Here is a 20,175-nt window from a genome sequence, read left to right as displayed (position 1 = left end):
AAAGTATATTTCAGTGTTTTTTCATATAAACAAGAATATTGTTATCACCAAAATACTGTGAAATATTGTGATAATATTTTAGGGCCATATCGCTCACTCCTAGTATGTGTGATTTCTCCAGCACCTACTATTTAAAATACATATCCTCACATAATTTCATAGACAGAATTAATGCACTCTTCACATTCAACTTCTTGTCCCTTCTCCAGAATTCTGAACAGAGATCACATCTCCACACTGTCAGAAGAAGCAGGGTTCCATTCATCCAGGCTTTGGCGGGGTGTCATAACCATGGACGGTTACTGCTGGTTAGTACTGTGGCAGTCCGCCATAACAGTTCACAGGTGCGTTAAATAGTATTTGCAATCTCACAGAAATATTAAGTACTTTTGTCTGGGATTTTCATTGTTGTAGTTTGTTTTCCTGCTGTGACAGTAACTCTCTACTTCTATCCTAAAAATATAGCCTCTGTGACTTTTATTCCAGTGATTTAAATAGCTGTTTTAGTGCGTGTTCTCTTTTTATTGTACTTCCTTCCAGTCAGGTGAGATGCCACCTGTTCCCAACCCAACAACTGATGCCTCAACATCTGCTCAAACGTCTGTTTCTGTCACTGACCCCATAGCAGTAATAACATCTCCAGTCACAGAAGTGACTGAAGCCTCTGTCATGGCAGCGGACGTCCTGCAGGGGGCAGTAGCCGAACCTAGCCTAGCAGAATTAGGACTGGGCAGCTACACACCTGTGGGCCTGATACAAAACTTACTGGAATTCATGCATGTAGACGTTGGGCTGCCATGGTGGGGCGCTATTGTTGTAGGTTGGTGGAAGCGTTTTATTAAGAAAACCTTTTCATAATGAACATTTTTGACATTTTGCTGTCTGTCATCATTTACATATAACTGTCTAATACATAGCTTTTATTACTCAGACTTTTAACAAACATGTCATATTGAATTAATGATGTAAATGGAAAATAAACTATAACTTATATTGCCACTTTTTCTATCTGATGCTCAGGCACCATCATAGCTCGCTGTGCTGTGTTTCCGGTCATCGTCAAGGGCCAGAGGGAGGCTGCTAAGCTGAACAATGTCCTTCCAGAGATGACAAAGCTCACCAATCGCATAAATGAGGCCAAGCAGAGCGGCAACAAGTTTGAGTGTCAGTACTTGACATTGGTGTTCTTTATTTATTTTTTTTATGTATGCTGGCAAGTGGCTACACTAATTACTAATATCCATGCAAGTTTCAAGATGTGATGCATTTTCATCAGCCAAGATTCTTAATTGCATTCATTCTGCCCTTCAACTAATTGAGAGTATTATGATATTAGGCATTAAATCATTAGAGTCATTAGAGCATACTACTCCAGTGTTTCTACTGTTTCTACTTCCAAAGGTGAGATTTTTAAATTATGTACTTTTTCTTTCTCAGTTTCAAAGGCATATTCTGACATGACGTTGTTCCAGAAGAAGCATGACGTGAACCCTCTTCGTGGGTTTCTGGTGCCATTGGTGCAGGTCAGTATGAGATCCAGAAAGGCAATATAGATGATTCAGGTATTCAGTATCCCCAACCCTTCTAATGCTTTTAAACATTCAAAGGCCTCTCCACCATCTAAACACCTCCAGATGCCATTTGGACAACACATATAGAGAAAGTCTTAGACATTTCAGACAGAGACACATCACTTTTGGCAATTTTCCACTGCATAGAACCTACACAACTCTACTCGACTCGACACGGCTCTTTTGCTTTTCCACTGGCCAAATCTGGTACTTGGTCCCTGGAACCGGGTAGGTTTCCAGTCCCAGCTCACTCCGGGTTCAAATCGTGCCGAGTTGGTACTAAATGGTGATGTGTAAACCCTGCAGAGCGCTGATTGGCCAGAGCCATGTCAATCACCACAAATTGCAAAGCTCTTTCAAATCCAGCACAAACTTAAAGCAGCTTTCACATGTATTTTTATCTGACTCACAACGGCAGCTCGTAACTTTACCTCAAGGTGTTTTGAAGAGGGTTATATGCTCCTTGGGTCGGTGGCCGATGAAAATTTCCAGTGAAAGCCAAACATGCAACAAGTAAAACTGACCTGTGAGAACTGGGGCACAGAGCCCCATTCAGTCAAAAAAACAAAAACAACACATGAATATATGATGAGTAAACAGTGCCTAGCTTTTTCCGCTGCCGTTGTGGTTTATGAAAAGCCAGCGATTCCTGTTAGAGACGGGGTTTTGCAACGTCACCAGGTCTATTTCACAGAGGAATCCTGCCAGTGAAAAAGCGACCAGCTTTAAGCGTGCCATGCTGAGCTGTGTAGAGTCGATTAGAGCCGGACCCATGCGGTGGAAAAGCGACATCAGTTTCCCATATACTGAGCTAGGGCTGTGTAAAACACCAGAGTTTTTCCAGCGTGCAAACAGACCAGAGAGCTAGCAAATGGTGAGGAAACATTTGTTGGATTTTAAGGAAGTTATTTTGTAATAAAATGGTGAACATTTCTCTTTAATATTGAAATGACCTGATGTTATTACTTTAACAATATTACTGTGTAACTATCCTAATTACTAACTATACAACTACCTCATAATTATTTTCTGCTATTAAACATGAGTTTATCTCACTGGGTATGTGTTCTAATTTTCTTTAGGCACCAGTTTTTATCTCCTTCTTCATTGCCTTGCGTAAGATGGCCTATTTACCTGTGCCCAGTTTGCAGAATGGAGGCTTGTGGTGGTTCACAGATCTAACTGCATCAGATCCATATTTTATACTTCCACTTGCAGTCACTGGAACAATGTTTGCCATCCTGGAGGTACTGCCTGCTCTTAAGACTTTATAAGTATTTAATCAAACAAATGTTATTTAACTGGCATTTTGTTATGTGTCACAACAGTGGATGTTCTTCAAATGCTTAAATACAAATGAAAAACAAAAAAAATAAATAAATTAAACAGAAAGAAATGTATTGATAACAAAATTAGCATTACACTAACAATATACACATTTCTATCGGAAGAAAATATTTGGTAGTCTTTAAATGTAGCAGTAAGTAATTGAGAAAGTGTCAATTTTGTGTAAAATACTCATTTTACCATTTAAATCTTTAAGAATAATTTCATGCTAGAATTGACCTTTTTCACAAACTATTTTTTCCAATATTTAGCTGGGAGCAGAGTCTGGTGTGGACAACCCTAATCTGAGGGCAATGAAGACAGTTTTCAGAATTATGCCGTTTATCATTTTACCAATGACAATTAACTTCCCAACGGTTTGTCTCTCCATTCTTTTACACTCTTTATTATTTTTTTACATTCCACAGATTCCTGTAAGTCTAACTCTGTGTATTCTTGTTTAGGCGGTGTTTACCTACTGGATGACATCAAATCTCTTCTCCCTGGGTCAGGTAGCCCTGTTAAGGCATCCTGCAGTAAGGGAAAGGTTTCGCATCCCAAAACGCATTTCTCATCCCACGTCTGTCCTGCCCCCCAATGAGGGCTTCATTGAGAGCATGAAGAAAGGTAGAGCATATCTCAGTGCCTTGTGGTGGACTGTTTGTGATATTTTTCAATATATGCCAAACATAATACAGTGGAAACTCTACTAACGAACGCCTATACTAACGAACTTTCCAAGATACGAACCATGCATTTGAATATTTTTTGCCTCCACGAACGAACCATGACTCTAGAAACGAACCCTAGCCTCCGCCGAGCCAGCGGCTGGAAATGGCCACTGACCCCAATAGGCGAGTCTCTCAGCGCGCCCAGACTTGAGTGAGCTTTTAAGATTAGCAAATTGTAATTTTAGCAATTTAGCATTAGTGTAAATAGCAGACATCGAAATCCGTGCAAAGTTAAGCCGTATCTACGCTTCGTCTCCCCACATTCACCCGCCTACTCTCCGTTATCCCACCCACCCCCACCTCCCGTCATACAGCCAGTGCCTGTGTTACTAAGTAAAAATGTGTAGTTGCACTGCAATAATTAGTAACCTATTACTAATTGTGATGTGAAAGGAATATCTTGTTTTAAGCACATTTTAATTAAAACTGAATCCCTACTGATTGTAGTATATGACTGTTTCTGATAATGCCTGTTTTTAATGTCAGCATATATTCCTATAACTTGTATAGGTTGGAAGAATGCCCAGTTAGCTCAGCAGCTGGAAGAGAGAGAGAGAAGGATTAAGGGACACCTTGACATGGCAGCCAAAGGTGAGTCTGTGTGTTTTAATTTGTGTACGTTTTTGAAGTGTTTACAGCATGTTTTAACTTTCCTCCACTACCTGTTAATAATTTTTTTTAGGCCCCTTGAGGCAGACGTTTACCCACAATCCTTTGCAGCAGGCATCAGCTCCTATGTCCACAGCAAAACTGGCAAGTACAAAGAAAGAACATCAGGCAAAAGATGGAAAGAAGAGGCCATGGGAGGAGACGATAGGCTAGTGACTAGTTAGGCAACAGTTTTTAGTCTAATGTGTATATATTTATGATATGTTTAAGGACGTGAAAGAGGGACAGAATGAATGCTGGCGAGAATGAAGTTATCATGTTAAATTGATTATCATACCAATCGTATTAAAGAGGAAACTGATTCCTGTGTGTTTTTGTTTTTTTAATGTAATTAAGGTTGGTTTTTATTTTCCCACTTTAGTATATAAATATATGTTAAAGTAAATGTTGTATGAATCTGAAAGCAACCCTATTAGTTTTCTTATTAGGGCAGTATATACCATAATCTTCTGACATCATAACTGCCTTATTTGACACATGAATAGAACACTAGTACACACTGGCCCAAATATTTCAACAGTTTCATAGTTAGTAAATGTAAATTTACCTAAAAAGTATAACACTACCTAACATTTATTTGGTGTGTTACTGGCATGCACATATAGTATAATGCATTTTATATTCAGCAATGGAATATAAAGATGTTTATTTATTTTAATCCAGCTTGCCTTGAGCAGCATAGAAATATATTTGCTTCTTAGCCCTTCAGATGACAACAATGAACAAAGAATAATTTTTGTTCCTTTACAAACTTTGGCAGTATCACAAATACCTCTGTACATGTCATAGCTGTATAAAATATCACAAAGACCTAGCAACGCTAGACTATCAAGCTATTAGTGCTATTGTTTTGCTTCCATTCCCTTTGGAGTTTACATACTCCCCTTTCTCACATGAAAGCAGAGTTGTCCAGCCTTGATCTTGGAGATCTGCCCTTCAGAGTTTGATTCATTCTGCAGTCTGACACAGCTGAACTAGATGTACAACCCCAATTCTAATGAAGTTGGGACATTGTGTAAAACATAAATAAAAACAGTATGATTATTTGCAAATCCTTTTCAACCTATATTCAGTTGAATACACTACAAAGACAAGGTATGTTCAAATGGACAAAACGTTATTTTTTTTTTGCAAATATTCAGTCATTTTCAATTTGAGGCCTGCAACACCTTTTAAAAGAGTTGGGACGGGGCAAGAAAAGACTGGAAGAGTTGAGGAATGCTCAAAAAACATCTATTTGGAACATTCCACAGGGGAACAGGTGAGTGTCATGATTGGGTTTAAAGGGAGCATCCACAAAGGGCTCTGTCGTTCACAAGCAAGGATGAGCCGAGGTTCCCCATTTTGTGAACAACTGCGTGAGCAAATTGTCCAACAGTTTAAGAACAACGTTTCTCAATGTACAATCACCATGACCTCTGGGCCCGAGCTCATCTGAGATGGACTGACGCAAAGTGGAAAAGTGTCCTGTGGTCTGACGAGTCCACATTTCAAATTATTTTTGGAAATCATGAATGACGTCTCTTTCGGGTCAACGAGGAAAAGGACTGTCTGGGTTGTTATCAGTGTAAAGTTCAAAAGCCAGCGTCTCTGATGGTATGGGGGTGTGTTAGTACCCATTGCATGGGTAACCTGCACATCTGTGAAAGCACTATTAATGATGAAATGTACAAATAGGTTTTTGAGCAACATATGCTGCTGTCTTTTTCAGGGACGCCCCTGCTTATTTCAGCAAGACAATGCCACATGCTGCGCGTTTTACAGTAGCATGGCTTCGTAGTAAAAGAGTGTGGGTACTAGAGTGGCCTGCCTGCATTACAGACATGTCTCCCAATGTGTGGCGCATTATGAAGTGGAAAATATGACAATGGAGACCCCAGACTGTTGTGCAACTGAAGTTGTACATCAAGCAAGAATGGGAAAGAATTCCACCTACAAAGCTTCAACAATTAGGTTCCTCACTTCCCAAATACTTATAAAGTGTTGTTAAAAGGAAAGGTGATGTAACACATTTGTGAACATGCCCCTGTCCCAACTCAAATTCAAAGTGAGTGAATATTGGCAAAAACAAGAGAAATATATATTTTTTTCTGTTTGAACATTAAACATCTTGTCTTTGTAGTGTATTCGATTGAATAAAGGTTCATCGTATTATGTTTTTATTTGTTTTACGAAATGGCCCACCTTCATTGGAATTGGGGTTGTATCATAAGTATCTAGCACACTGGATTAAATGTCTTTTAACTCTAAAACAAGTGAGGAAATACATAAATATGTGCAACAATAAATGAATGTCTGATTTTTTTAAACCTGAAAGGAGGTTATTAAGAGAGTCTTTAAGGTCTGTGTAAATCAGTACCCAAAGAGCAGTCAAAGGACCCAACATGCAATCATGAGAGTTCATCTTTTTGATTGAGTCATGGAGAAATCTGCATATTTCTGTTTATCAGTTACTGGGTGCTCCTTTCTACTCCGTTTTCTCTTCATCTGTATCCATCTCAGTCAGCACGCTGTAGCAAACCTTCTGAATCAGCACACCAGACGAGGCTGAAAATATGCATTAAAAAAGTGTATTAAATATTAAGATTAACTGTTCTGGAAAACAAGCCAATATCTTAGTGTTGGTAATAAAAATAGCACTAATGTCACAAAACTTACCAATAAACTTCCGCAGCCACATTGGCCTGCGTGAGGCAGGGGTATAACAGCACAGGAAATAAACAGGCACCCCAGAGAGGGCGATTCCAATGCCAATTAAAGAGTTGACAGTGTCACTGTAGAGTGGGACCACCACAAGGAAGATGGTGCAAAGGCAGAAAATAATCGGGAAGACAATGCTGAGCTGAAAAGGGGAGAACGAAAAGTGACACTTCAGACATCTCTTCATAATATGAGGTCATTTTTAATTGAGAAATAGATCAGAAGTATTAAACAACTGATAATGCTGTATTATTATCCATAGTAAGATAAAACGTCAGGGTGTATACCTTGAGCGGACGTGGTCTGTCTGGCTGTTTCCAGCGTAGAAACAGCTGACCCAGTATGGACAGACCCACAAAGAACCAGTAACTGAAGCTGTAGTAGTTGATAAGCTTAAAGATGTCCTCCACACATAGATAGACCAGAGCCATAGCGCCCTGTAGGCCAGCACAACACAGCACAAATCTGTTATTCAATTGCCCATTAATTCCTAGTAACTAAGTAATTCAATTTCATAAATAAGTCTTGGATGGTTCTAGAAACGTGTAATTGTTAAGGTTTTAAAAAAGATTTTAAAGGCTCTGCATGCTCAGACATGCTTGTTTAAGAAAAAATAAACCAAATCTGGACTTGGACTTATGCTTTAAAATGTTTTCTTCGTGGAACTGCTTGTAACTCAGTCTTGAGTTAATTCTATTCAGTGCTTCATAGCAATGACACTGCCCAAATGTGTGCAAGCTGATTAGTTGGATTAGGTGAGTTAAAGCAGGCAGAAAACTTTAGTACAATGTGCAGTATGATTACATAAGACAATAAACTAAGGCTTGATATGGCACTGTATTTCAAAACATTTTCATAATTTTTCACATTTTTCTTGAAGTTTAGTAATGACAAATATTTAAAAATATTCCAAAAACTATAACCAATTCACTGATTTCTGTTGAACATTTCATATATTGCACCGCAGTAAATAAGGCTAGCAATATTCTCTTTGTAATAAAACATGCTGTTTATTTGTTCTTTGGTTGTAATACTGGAGGTGCCCACAAAATGCTTACAGTGTTATAATATATAATTTAATGCACTGATAAATATTAACAATTAAAATGAATACTGTCCTATTGCCCACGCCTATACCTTTACTTGACATGATCTAAAAAATATGCAAAACTGAGCTGGAACCATTACACAACCAAAAGTTGTTCTTATACACTGTCACTTGAAACCGAATTTCTGAAATGATCCACCCACAAGGGTCTTTGCAGAAATAATGTCAATGCAGGACATGATGTGTATGATATGTAACAGGAAACATGGAAAATTAAAATATTAAACAAGTGACAAATACATAATGTTTGAGAATGCAGTGAATGCAGCTCTCTATTTCTCTGCTGTTAATTTCAAACAAAGTCAAAGGCTGGTGTTTTGAAGGTGACTGACATTGAAAAGCAGGGCTGGAATGGGGGTGAAGCGGCTAACGTGAATCATGCACAGGTAGTCAGGCAGGTGTCCCTCTCTAGAGCCCACGAAGAACAGCCTGTAGAAGACACAGAACTTATCGGACATAGCACAGAATGAATTGAGAGTAAACCGAGGGTCCTTTATTATCTAGGATTCTTGTCATAAACGAAATATTTTGTATCTCTCACCTTGAAGCAGCCAAGATAGATGCATTTAATCCTCCAAAGCAGGAGAGAGCCACGGCGAGTGGGATGGTCCAGTTAAACACTCCAAACACTCTGTCTGCAAATGTCTGTGAAGTTTCAAGTAGATTGTTCAGCTACTGAGCACTTCATCCTTCACATGAGAAATGTAAGTCTGAAGTTTGTCACTGTGAACTGTACCTGAATCACACTTTAATTTCAACCTGTGATTATGGTAAGGACCAAAAGAGGGCACTCACCACAGCCACAGCATCACTGTCCAGGATAGCAGGAATAGGCAGAATAGTATAGTAGGCCACATTGGTCAAGATATAGATCACTGTGACAATGGGCATGGAGATGGCAATGGCCAGCGGCAGGTTCCTGTATTACATAAACGTGCCCAACAGAGGGCGACAAAGGAGGGTTGAAATGTATTCAATGCCATTAGATGTCCCTGAGGCACAAATAGCTACCCTGAAAAACACTAACCTGAGGTTATGAGCAAAGTGCAGCAATTTCAAAATTGAACATAAATTCATTCTTTCATTTTCTGTAACTGCTTCATCATGTTCAGCGTTGTGGTGGAACCAGAGCCTACCCAGAATCATTGGGTGAAAGGTAAGGACACACCACAGACAGGGTGCCAGTCCATTACAGGGCATCACATACTGACAGATTCACATCTACAGGGACTTATGAATATCCAATCCACCAATTAGCATTTTTGGAGCACTCTGAAGGAAACCACACAGACACTGGGAGAATCCACCAAACTCCTCTGTGACACCGATTCAGGTTGGGGTTTGAATCCACAAACACAGGACCATGGAGCTATGTGACAGCAATTACTAACACACCACGCTGTCCAAAAAAACTGAACAGTTAATTAAAAATTTTCATGGATATATCACTGGTACAATGGTCTTCATTTAGATGGTATTCTGTGTATGCAAGTGCACATTAGATGGTAATAATGGCTAGCACAGACAAGATTATTATGAGAACATTTAGTCATAAAAGCCAAACCAAACTACATAACTACAGTTCTATAGGGACCACATACACTGAAAAAACAACCCTTTGAATGTACTTAAATCAGTGACCTCCAGATATTTCAGAATGAGTAAATGTTACTGTAGATTATGTAAAGGATTTAATTTCATGCAAACCTTTGATGAACAAGCATTACATACATTTAAAGTGTACTTTTTTCTCAATGCACAATCATTGAAGATATGTGTATCAGTATAACACACATAGATTCAGGTCTCCAGCGCCTGCAGAGAAACACCATATTGTGGCACAAGGGCATGTAAAATGGGCATCTCTGATCATATGACTGATCTAAGAACAACATAAAAGGTGTATGATCGCATCACATGGCAGCCACTTTACTCGATGTTCAGTCAGCTGAGCGCATCAAGATGCAAGGCTCTGAAATAAAAGTAATAACACCAGCTTTTCGATACTCCTTCACACCTAAAAACCACAAGTGTCTCATCTGCATTTTCTTTCAAATTCAATGATCTGCACACTCCTATCCATTTACCTTCTGTTATCTGCCTACCTCCTGAGCTCATCAAAACTATTCTAGAAGAGAGATTCTGTAACAAGAATAATATTTAAACCAGTGGTTAATTTATGACTCACATTCATGAGGCTGTTTTGATTAATCTTTTTAGCGTTGCTCATGCCTGGGAATACTGTGCCCCGGAGTGCTCTCTTTGAACTCATTTTACTTTATAAACACTTAACAACCTAAAGAAGACATATGGTGTTTGCCCCTCCTCACCTCTCAGGGTTTTTGATCTCCTCTGTGACAAAGTTGAGGGTGTCCCAGCCAGAGTAAGAGAACAGGGCTGAATACAGAGCCAAGGCCACATCGCCAGGGTCATGGGATGAACCCTCAAACAGATCCTCAAAATTCTGTGTGTCGCCTAAGACACACACACACCCACAGAGACAAAATTAACATCAGTACGTAGACAGTCAAACATGTGGATTCCTACTCGAGCAGTATTTACTTCTGAAATTAAGGGTGTTATCTGGAAGCTTGTCCCCACTTTACTGCATTAACAACCTGTACCCTTCTGTAAAGACCTAGTCAAGAAGTTGGACCTGGATGGATTCAGCCACAAGGTCAGGTGAGAAACTAATGTAAAAGGATTAGTGTCTCAGTGTCTAACTGTCACTTGATGTAGAGTATTCTGACATTCAGCTCATATGCAACTGCCCCACATTTTCATTCAATTTCCAGTTTAAATTCCTGCTTTTCTATAAACATCATTGAAGCTTTCCCAAATAGCAAGATTTTTCTGACCCTGCCAGCACAGCCATATCTTGGCAGAATACTAGGCCAGATATGCTTTTTGATGTGGACCAGTTTTGGTTCACATGCACTGTGCTGTACGGTAGATGGCTGCTTTCCCACATCTTTGCAAAATCATCCACATTCCTCTGCTATCAGGTGTTTTTTACACATTTAAAAATCTGGGTACACTTCCTTAAAGTAGCAGAATTTAAAAAAAAGAATAACAGAGTTTGCAAACCATTGAACACAGCCTACAGCATGTTTAGACACACTGAATTAAAATCTGTTCCTACCCTGGAATATCTTGACCAGGCCTGTGATGATAACAGCAATGAGGGCAATGACTTTGGCATATGTGAAGATGTCCTGTACTCGAGTCCCCCACTTCACATAGGCACAGTTTACAAAGGTCAGCAAACCTGAGGAATATCAACAATATAACATTTAAACATATGTTTTACACGGATGAGAAATCATCATATTGAAATATTCAGAAGTTCTAACAAAGCATTGATAAATAGTGTTAAAGCATTGATAATTATATATTAGCATTCCCATTTTAACTTTAAAATTTCTCTGAATAGCTCGTGTTATTTTTATGATATTTTAGTTTCTGTTTCCTCTGTGGATGAAATACAGATGCCACACGTGCTATGTAGGTAGAAGACAACACAACAATTGGCAATCTGGCATGCTACATTCCTTCATCTACGTCATACCTCAATAGACATATGCTTTTTTTGTGCCAGATAAATAAGAGGCCTGGAAATACATTTGTAAAACATAATGTAAAATTTAGAAACAATAATGGTCTGATATGAAGACATTTTAACCAAAGTATTCATCCTACCTATAAATTAAACAGAAATGATGTTTACATTACCACTTTTACATTGGTCTAGTTGTCATGAATGGCAGATTAGTTGGCACTTTAAAACTGGTCAAACAACTTACTACTATACTATTATACTTCATTATACTATAATCACTTTACCTACAATAAACTTGCCCTATGACATTGGAATCTTATCAGTATCAGCAGATAACTTTCAAAAAATGACTAACATTGGTTACACATTTAGGGTTAATGAAGACTTGATAAAGTTTTTATTGTACTCTAAAAGAAAAGAGGCTTTAGGTTCACTATAGAGAATTCAAACCCTACACAAATAAATCTACACTAATGCTAGACCAGGCGTATCTTTTATACATTTTGACCTATACATCAGTATTAATTCTACACTCCCAAACAAAACTACTCAGTAATATACTGTGGCAGCCAATGGGAGGTGCCACTGGTGCAGAGACTCATGGGACTGTTTTTGTTTATTCTTAGATGTTCTAGTTATTAATTGTTTCAGTTAATCAGTGATGTTGTGCTGCTCTTACTGTTGTTTATGGGTTGTGGTGTCAGTTATGCATTGTTAATTTGGGTGGCCACCATGATCGAGATGAGTATGGCAATTAATGACCTTGGGCTATTTTCCTGTGTTGTTAAGCTTTGGGTTGTGTCAATAAAGGTGCAGTTTCTGTGGTACACCACCAGGTGGGCACAGGAAACCAGCAGAAAAGCCAAAGAAGTCTCTTTCTTCTTCTGGTGCTCGCCACAATACTTATGAGATGTTTTCTCCTGGCAGCGGCAAATTTCAAAGCTCCACGACTAAGGGCTTTAGAGATTTACACAATGAAAGTTTTAGCTAACCGCTCATCCTGTGTGTTTGACCAGGTGTTTTTGAAAAGGATATAGTTTGTTTAAAACCAAACCACTGTTTTGGAAGCACTCACAACACTACTGTCTTCCTGGGAAGTAAACTGGGTCTGTATCAGTTTTTGTATTAGATCAATGACACTGGAGCCAGTGTACACTTTTTATTTTTTACAGGCTTTCCATTGTAATTACTGATACCACACAGATCGAAAGCAGGATAGAGAGAGAGAGAAAGAATTGGTGTGCTTGTGTATGAATCTTTTGTAAGGTAGTCTATCTGGCTTGAGGAAGTGGGGCTGCTGACATCAGCTCTCCTGCTGACTGTTTTTCAGGCAGTGAAAGAATGATAAAGCTTAGAGCAGCACTTACGTCAAAGCACAGAATAAGAGAAAAAAAGAATTGCTGTGATTGTTGGTGTGTTGGTTGTGAGTGTCTTTGGCATGGTTTTAAACACAATGTCTGAAAAAAGTAATGTTTACAAGAAGGGTTTTGTGGTTCTCAACAATATTCCTATTGTGACATTTCTTTTGCTTCAGTAAATATGAAAATAACTATTCAAAATCTTAAAAAAAAATTAAAATCTAAAAGATAGGAAGTTTTTCTTCTGTCAATAATAATATGGTATGTGTGTTTTTGGTGAAAACAGACAAAAGTGGATAGATGCTATAATAAAAGGGAAGGGAGGAACACACTTGTGACATCAGTCTCAAATAGCGATAGACTCATTTTACTTCACACTGTAAATTTACATTCCAGGTTTTTTTGTTTCCCTGGTACTATCTCGATACACACTGGCTTTCTACAAGTGCTGGGGGGTTAAACAGATGGTTATATTGTTACTCCTGATAGAAAGATCCCTAACTGTCTGACCAGCAGAGAAAAGGCACAGAACAAAATATTTAAAAGGAAAATTCATGTTGCTCTTACTTTCTCTCCCTCTCCCTCCCTCTCTCTACCTCCCTCCCTCTCTTTACCTCCCTCCCTCCCTCTCTCTACCTCCCTCTCTCTGCCTCCCTCCCTCCCTCCCTCTCTCTACCTCCCCCCCTCCCTCTCTCTACCTCCCCCCCTCCCTCTCTCTACCTCCCTCCCTCTCTCTGCCTCCCCCCCCCTTCCCCCCCCCCCTCCTCTCTCTCTCTCTCTCTCTCTCTATTAGGAAAACATTTAGGCCTACTGTGTCCTTCCAGGACTCACAATCCCAAGAGAGCATTTGGTAACATTTTTTTGTACCTTCATCTTATCGGTTTTCTTGCTCTGTATCAGTGTTTATTACCCTAAGTGCAGTCAGTATGCTTAGATCTAATCTTCAGTCAATGTTTTCTTAACCCTGATTAACAAACCAACATATATAATTCTGCAAAATTCTTTATTTCCATCCCCAAATGTCAATACCATTTGCTATAGAAGGCATTTCGAGTCTATTCATTCGGAAGGTGCTTTAAGCTTAAGGGTCACTAGGTTTCCACATTAGTTCCACATGTAATTAACTATTCCCAAATAAATTGGTCAATTACAGATAATAGACCTACATGAAGCAAGGTTCAGTGATGTCCTTCTGTATGACTTTGTTATTCTAACTGAAGTCTGCCTCTGGCTCTCTGTGCATAGATAAATATTACTCTCTGTTGACCCGAGAAAAAAGAGTCACCATCAAATACCTAAGCATGTGAGAATGTGTTTATTTTTTTTTATTATTTTTTTTTTTTTTGATATATGCACCTCTCTTTCTCTCTCTCTCTCATACACACACACACAAATATATACATATATATATACACATACACTCTTTCTCTATATTAGTGCTTTCCATGCTGAGCTGTCATTAGCGATTAGCTTAAGGGGTCAAAGTCTTGTGTCGAGGACTTTACCTTTCTAGTATCAGCACATTCACATCCTTAAAGGAATAGCTTATCACACATGGTGTGATCTGTATTTGTGTGTGTGTGTGTGTGTTAGTGGGTGCTGTACACAGTGGGAGTGCATTTGTCAGGTGAATCATCTAAGACTTATCTAAACAAGTTATTTTGTGTCTGTTTTTGACTAAGTATCAACACAGGATGCTAAGTTATATCTAGTTTTAGAATAATAAAGCTGGAATTTTAAGAGGACAACCGCTTAATGCCCAGGAATCGTGTGGTTAAACACTAGTAACAGAAAAAAAAGTTACTGTTATTATCGTTTATAATATCAATATATTTTTGTAACAATAATTAGCAAAGTATTTCTTAGTAACGTCATATAATTTACAGAATAATAATTTCTTTTACTGAATGATTTATAGTGTCAATATATAGTTACTATATATTAATTATATTAACTGCATTGTTTGTAGTAGTTATATTATCCTGTAGTACATAATATTTACCATGACATTGTTATCTTACTTTTATAACTACTTCTAATTAGTTTTTGTATAATTAATTGAAGTTTTTGGATTATCCATAAATATTGCTGTATAATGCATAGCATGTACAATAACCAGATTGAGTGGGGCACCATGGGTTTAATCTTGGTTTCAGATGGATACAGGTTATTCTAAGTTTGCTCTTCCTGTTCTTTCAAGAAGGCACCTGGCCCCAAACATCACAAACTGACCATACATCACTAAATAAACACCTATAATGCTATATAAACGATTACAGCAAGAATAACCTGATATAAGAATAGCAAGAATAATCTGATCAACTGAAAAACATACTGTTTATGTCTGAGTCACATGAATGTGAGGTTTTCATGGGTGATTCACTTGTCTGCTGCCAGCTAAATCTACACATGACACTTTTCCCTTCTTTACTCATTCTTTTAGTTTCTCACCATTGTAACATAACTTCCTTAAACAATCAGATTGACTACATATTCTAAGATATTACCTGTATATTCTTGTTAAAATTCATACTACTTAGTACCTTGACTCTTTGGTATAACACAAATAAACGGAAACCTAAGAAACTGAATCTTGAATCTCAGTCAGCTTTTTGTGTTCCTCTTTGTCTCACCCCTTTCTCTCCATAGTGCTGATCACCATGTCACATCATGACTCTCTCACTACCCTTTTTGTGCTGTCTGAACACATTTTGTTCCTCTTTGTGTTGTCTTTCAAGATCATGGGCACGCCAAAATTATTAACATGTGAGCAATGAACTAACAGCTGATTCAAAGATCATAGAGTGATAGATTTAAAAGAACACATAGCTATGCTAAAACAGGCCTGTATCTAGTGACAGCCAAGGTATTTTTGTATTGCCCCACTGATGGTAAAATCTACCACTGGACAATTAGTTACTGATTTATTTTAAATGCACTGTGCCTGACATGGGTATTCCTACATGTGAACTGAACGCAACTGTCCTTTTTACATGCTCATTTAAAGGAGATGTTCACGATTACTATGCAAAAACACTTTTTATAAAATTCAGAAGATATTTCCTCAACATTTGCAAGCTCTCCAACCTATCTCTAAACCAGTCAAACGTGCTTACAAAGCCCCAGTGTCTGTAAATGTATGTAAAACAACTGACTTGGTCCCATAAGCTATTTCTCTCTCTCTCTCTCTCTCTCTCTCTCTCTCTCTCTCTCTCTCTCTTTCTGCTCATGGCAGAGGAATCTGGAGTCTTTTTAAACAGACCTCCAAACATCAAAAAACACAAACTTAAATGAGGATATTACTCTATACCTTCTCTGTAGATGAATAATATTGATCCACAACCGCAAGCCCCTGGAGCCGGAGCCTGAGCCTTATAAGCAGCAGTGGATACACATAAATGTCAATTTCATGTTAAAATCATCCATCAGAAATTCTACAAAACTGCTTGGCTTCACTGACAAGTCCCTGAGGAGTTTATACAAATCGACATACAGACATGTGCGCACATGTACACACAGTGTGTTTACTCACATATGCATGCTGCAGCCAACAGGCGGTTGGCCACATAGGGTGCCACACAAGTAGGGAAGATAGGCTGCACCATGTAGTTGGAAAAAGTTATGGCTATCACCGCCTGACTGGTGGGTTCAATGATGAGGAGTGATGTCCACAGACGGATGAAGGCCAGGAACCCTCCAAAGGCCTCCAGGATGTAGGCATAACTGGCACCAGACTTTGTGATAGTGGTTCCCAGTTCAGCATAGCAAAGTGCCCCAAAAACTGAGAATATTCCACCAATGGTCCATACTACCAATGACAGGCCATAGGAGCTGCTGTATATTAACACCCCTTTAGGAGAGACGAAGATACCTGAGCCAATCATGTTGCCCACAATGAGGCAGACTCCATTGATAAGGGAAATTTCTTTTTTTAGTTTCATTGACTCATCAGAACCGGACGACTTCAGTTTGCCATTGTTTACTTCTGCAGAGGTCTCTTGCGTGGGTGCAGGGCTATAAGTAGCCATTTTTGTATGTGATTATAAGGCAGACAATAATATTGGGTCGACTGGGCCAATAAGCTGTCAGTCACTTTTGAAAAGTTACAATTTCTTTGAAAAATCCAATTACATCCAATTTACACGTCTTGACACAGCATCTGAGAAAAAAGAGACATGGAAAAAAAGAGAATTATTTTTTTTCAATTCAACTTCTTGTAACTGCAGTACATTCAAACACACACACACAATGAAGCCTAGGTTAATTTTAAAATGCATACATGGATGCAAACACACACATTATTTGACCTTGCAGATGGCTATTACCAAGCCATTAGTGAGCAAAGTAAATGGCTTTTTTTTACAGTGAGTAAACAGATAAGCTCAGAGGTAAAGAGATGATGAATTGAGGAGAGAAAAACATCCAGCCAACTGTTCATCTTACATCTCAAACAGGATTGTGCTGAAAGAAGTAACAGAAATGAAGGGATGTGAAATTCTAGTAAAACAAACAGTATTTATTTGTCAGTGAATTTACTCTTCACTGAAATGAAATAATGAAACCTGACTTTTCTTTTCATAAATTCATAAATTTATGAAATTTGTGCTCATTTATAATTTCATGCCAGGATACAGATGAAGTCTTCAAATTTTCTTCATAATGATCCACATGTTTTCAAAGTGATGGAGGTTTTTACTCCTGCAGACTGCACATAAGAATTTCATAAACCATTTCAGCTTTTACAGAATTGAGATTTGAACAATAAATTAGGTAAATCAGCCAGCAAGTGTTTTTACCATCAACTAAGAGGCTAGAGTTAATTAATGAATCTAAAAGTGATCAAATTAATCATACTTCTTCTAATATTAAATGGTCAGGTTCTTCCTCTCTTCCATATAATGAACAAATCGGAGAGGAGCTACATTGTGAAAGCTGCAATATCACATTCTTCACCAGGTTTAATTGATTTAAACCTATAACACGCCATGAACTTCAAAAGTATTACCGTAAGATTGCTAAAGTATACATTTTACCACAAAAATGGACACCCACAAATTTATGACAAATGTATTTTGACAAATCATAAAATAAAATGTCTACAAAACAACAGAAAGCAGAAGTGTAACTGATGCAAAGAACTGTGGAACAGGTACTAATCATACGTTTCATGTGGTGCTATGTACCTAAAATGTGGACCATGAATAGATACTTGATTGGACTTTGTGAGGCAAAGACGCTGACAGTGTCTTACGCATGGTAGGCTGTGCATGACAAGAGCTGATTAAGTCAATTTACATAGCAGTATATAAAGGCTAATGCAGCTGACAATAAGTAACTACATCGTCTATGGTAAAGAAGAAGAAGATGAAAAACCTTTATTGATACCCTTGGGGAAACTGCTTCTCTGCATTTGACCCATCCGTGGCAGTGAACACACAAACACACACTAGTGAGCAATTCGTCACAAACACTAGGGGCAGTGAATACACAAACAACCCAAGCAGGGGGCTGCTAACCACCTCGGCACCCGAGAAGCAATTTGGGGTTTAGGTGCTTTGCTCAAGGACAATTAATTTTTCCTTGCCAATCCAGGGAATTGAACCGTCAACCCTCCGTCCTCAAGCTCGCTTCTCAAACCTCAAGGCCATGGCTGCAATTATAGATGCCTATTCCAATAATGTACCTGCTGTTTTAATCTTCTGATATCTTTCAAGCAGCCATAATAAAATATCTAAGATTGCTCTAAAATATGCACAGAAACAGGAGAGAAAATATAAAAGAATGACACAGGAGTGAAAATACAGGCCACCGTACTTCACACATGATGTTTACCTTTTGCAAATATACATCTGACCCACCATGGAATATATTACATTTTATTCCTGCCTCCTACTAAAGCACATCTTGCTTTGAGAGAGCACTGGTGTATTTTAAGAGAAAGCAGAACATGTATTATTGTTATTTCTGATTATGGGATCCTGTCTAAAATTTAAGCTATCATACTAAAATACTAAACTACCTTTTAGGATTTAACACAGGTAACAAACTGACATCACACCACGTTTGACTGTGCTATTTTAAGACAGGACTGGATCAGATTCATTCGTGTTTCCCGCTAACATCCAATTCAGCATTTCCTGCTGATATAGGCAATGGAATATATAATGTAGCCTACTGCATTAAATGTTTGTGTGGCATATACACATCTTTTAGATCTGGAAAACAGATCTAGAAAGAAAGTAAGAAAGAAATGTATTACCGTGCACGAGCAGAACAGGTAGGGCATGCCCGGGATGATAGAAAAGAGAGAGAACTGTAGCTTCCGCAGGTCTTAGGAGCCTGAGTGGAGAGCAAGGTTCAGCGCACACTGATAAGCTCTCATTGAAACCAGCAATAAAGCAAATGACACAATATTACACTAAAAACAAAGTTGTGAAGTGTCTCTTTCTTTGTGTGTGATTTTATAACATGTCTGCAAGAAGACAAGTGTTATTTTCATTTTCAAACTAAGTAATACCGCAAAATAAGACTGTTTTTATAACGCTAGACTTGGACAGATGTACCACGACTGTCTAAGTTTTTCTCTGAAATTAAGTACAGGAGTAGTTCTAGACCTGAATTATAAATCCTGGTACATAGTCCTTACTGTCTGTATTTGAAAAATAAACGGCAGACAGAAACGTCCCAATAACGCCCCCTCAAGTTCACAGAAAGACGGTGATCAATTAGAAAACTAACGGTTACCTTAGGTCTGACCGACAGACCGTTGGTTTAACAGAAGATTCTTCATATTTTAGCTCAGAGGATTATCTTACCTCTCTCAGGTGTAATGATCAGGTATTCTCGGATTTCTTCCAGTCATTCAGTTTATTCTGTTAATCTTCAGTCTTCGACTGGCCAGTCACACTCATGGAGCCTAGACACAGTGGTAGCTGTCATTTTAACAGTAATCTACAATGAAACCGCACGGTCAGTTTTCATTACTGTCTTCGTTACGGGCTCCTGTGGTTCTCTCTCTCCCTCTCTCTCTCTCTCTCTCTCTCTCTCTCTCTCTCTCTGTCGTTCGAAGGTGTGCTGAAGGGTGATCAGCTGATAAACTTCTTCTTTCCTGCTGGAACACTAACTAGCCGGAAAGGCGGCAAGAAACATTTCA

General features: G+C 38.5%; 2 protein-coding genes across 3 annotated transcripts in view; one reads left to right on the top strand and one right to left on the bottom strand.

Moving 5' to 3' along the window:
• The window catches only part of oxa1l (OXA1L mitochondrial inner membrane protein), a 7,060-nt gene extending 2,031 nt beyond the window's left edge, over positions 1-5,029 (top strand). The window contains exons 2-10 of the mRNA XM_066680316.1: positions 210-344; positions 541-820; positions 1,021-1,164; positions 1,438-1,523; positions 2,654-2,818; positions 3,170-3,274; positions 3,362-3,524; positions 4,139-4,219; positions 4,311-5,029. Coding sequence (XP_066536413.1) covers positions 210-344; positions 541-820; positions 1,021-1,164; positions 1,438-1,523; positions 2,654-2,818; positions 3,170-3,274; positions 3,362-3,524; positions 4,139-4,219; positions 4,311-4,450 — 1,299 coding nt within the window. The 3' untranslated portion in view covers positions 4,451-5,029. The remainder of the gene's footprint in view (positions 1-209; positions 345-540; positions 821-1,020; positions 1,165-1,437; positions 1,524-2,653; positions 2,819-3,169; positions 3,275-3,361; positions 3,525-4,138; positions 4,220-4,310) is intronic.
• Positions 5,030-20,035, bottom strand: slc7a7 (solute carrier family 7 member 7). Of its 2 annotated transcripts, XM_066680314.1 has the most exons (11): positions 19,838-20,035; positions 19,282-19,361; positions 16,555-17,181; positions 11,248-11,373; positions 10,436-10,580; positions 8,901-9,024; positions 8,647-8,750; positions 8,438-8,534; positions 7,285-7,434; positions 6,956-7,139; positions 5,030-6,844 (listed from the first exon to the last, which is right to left on the bottom strand). In XM_066680314.1, exons 3-11 carry the CDS (start codon positions 17,048-17,050, stop codon positions 6,765-6,767), a joined length of 1,506 nt encoding a protein of 501 aa, XP_066536411.1. In that variant the 5' UTR covers positions 17,051-17,181; positions 19,282-19,361; positions 19,838-20,035; the 3' UTR covers positions 5,030-6,764. The 2 variants fall into 2 exon arrangements, with proteins under 2 accessions (XP_066536411.1, XP_066536412.1); XM_066680315.1 differs by lacking the exon at positions 19,282-19,361.
• Between the last annotated feature and the right edge of the window lie 140 nt (positions 20,036-20,175).

This window comes from Hoplias malabaricus, chromosome 9 (assembly GCF_029633855.1).
Source record: "Hoplias malabaricus isolate fHopMal1 chromosome 9, fHopMal1.hap1, whole genome shotgun sequence".
Taxonomy (NCBI): Eukaryota; Metazoa; Chordata; class Actinopteri; order Characiformes; family Erythrinidae; genus Hoplias; species Hoplias malabaricus.
Note: the sequence above shows the minus strand (reverse complement) of the source record. Positions and strands in the feature narration are given on the sequence as shown.

Excerpts from the sequence above, each read along its gene's own strand:
- slc7a7 (XM_066680314.1), bottom strand. The coding sequence starts at position 17,050 with ATGGCTACTTATAGCCCTGCACCCACGCAAGAGACCTCTGCAGAAGTA. Across the intron at positions 7,435-8,437 it reads TTCCAGCCCTGCTTTTCAAT|GGCGCTATGGCTCTGGTCTA; the intron begins GTCAGTCACCTT and ends GCTGGCCTACAG. Across the intron at positions 7,140-7,284 it reads ACAGACCACGTCCGCTCAAG|CTCAGCATTGTCTTCCCGAT; the intron begins GTATACACCCTG and ends TCCCCTTTTCAG.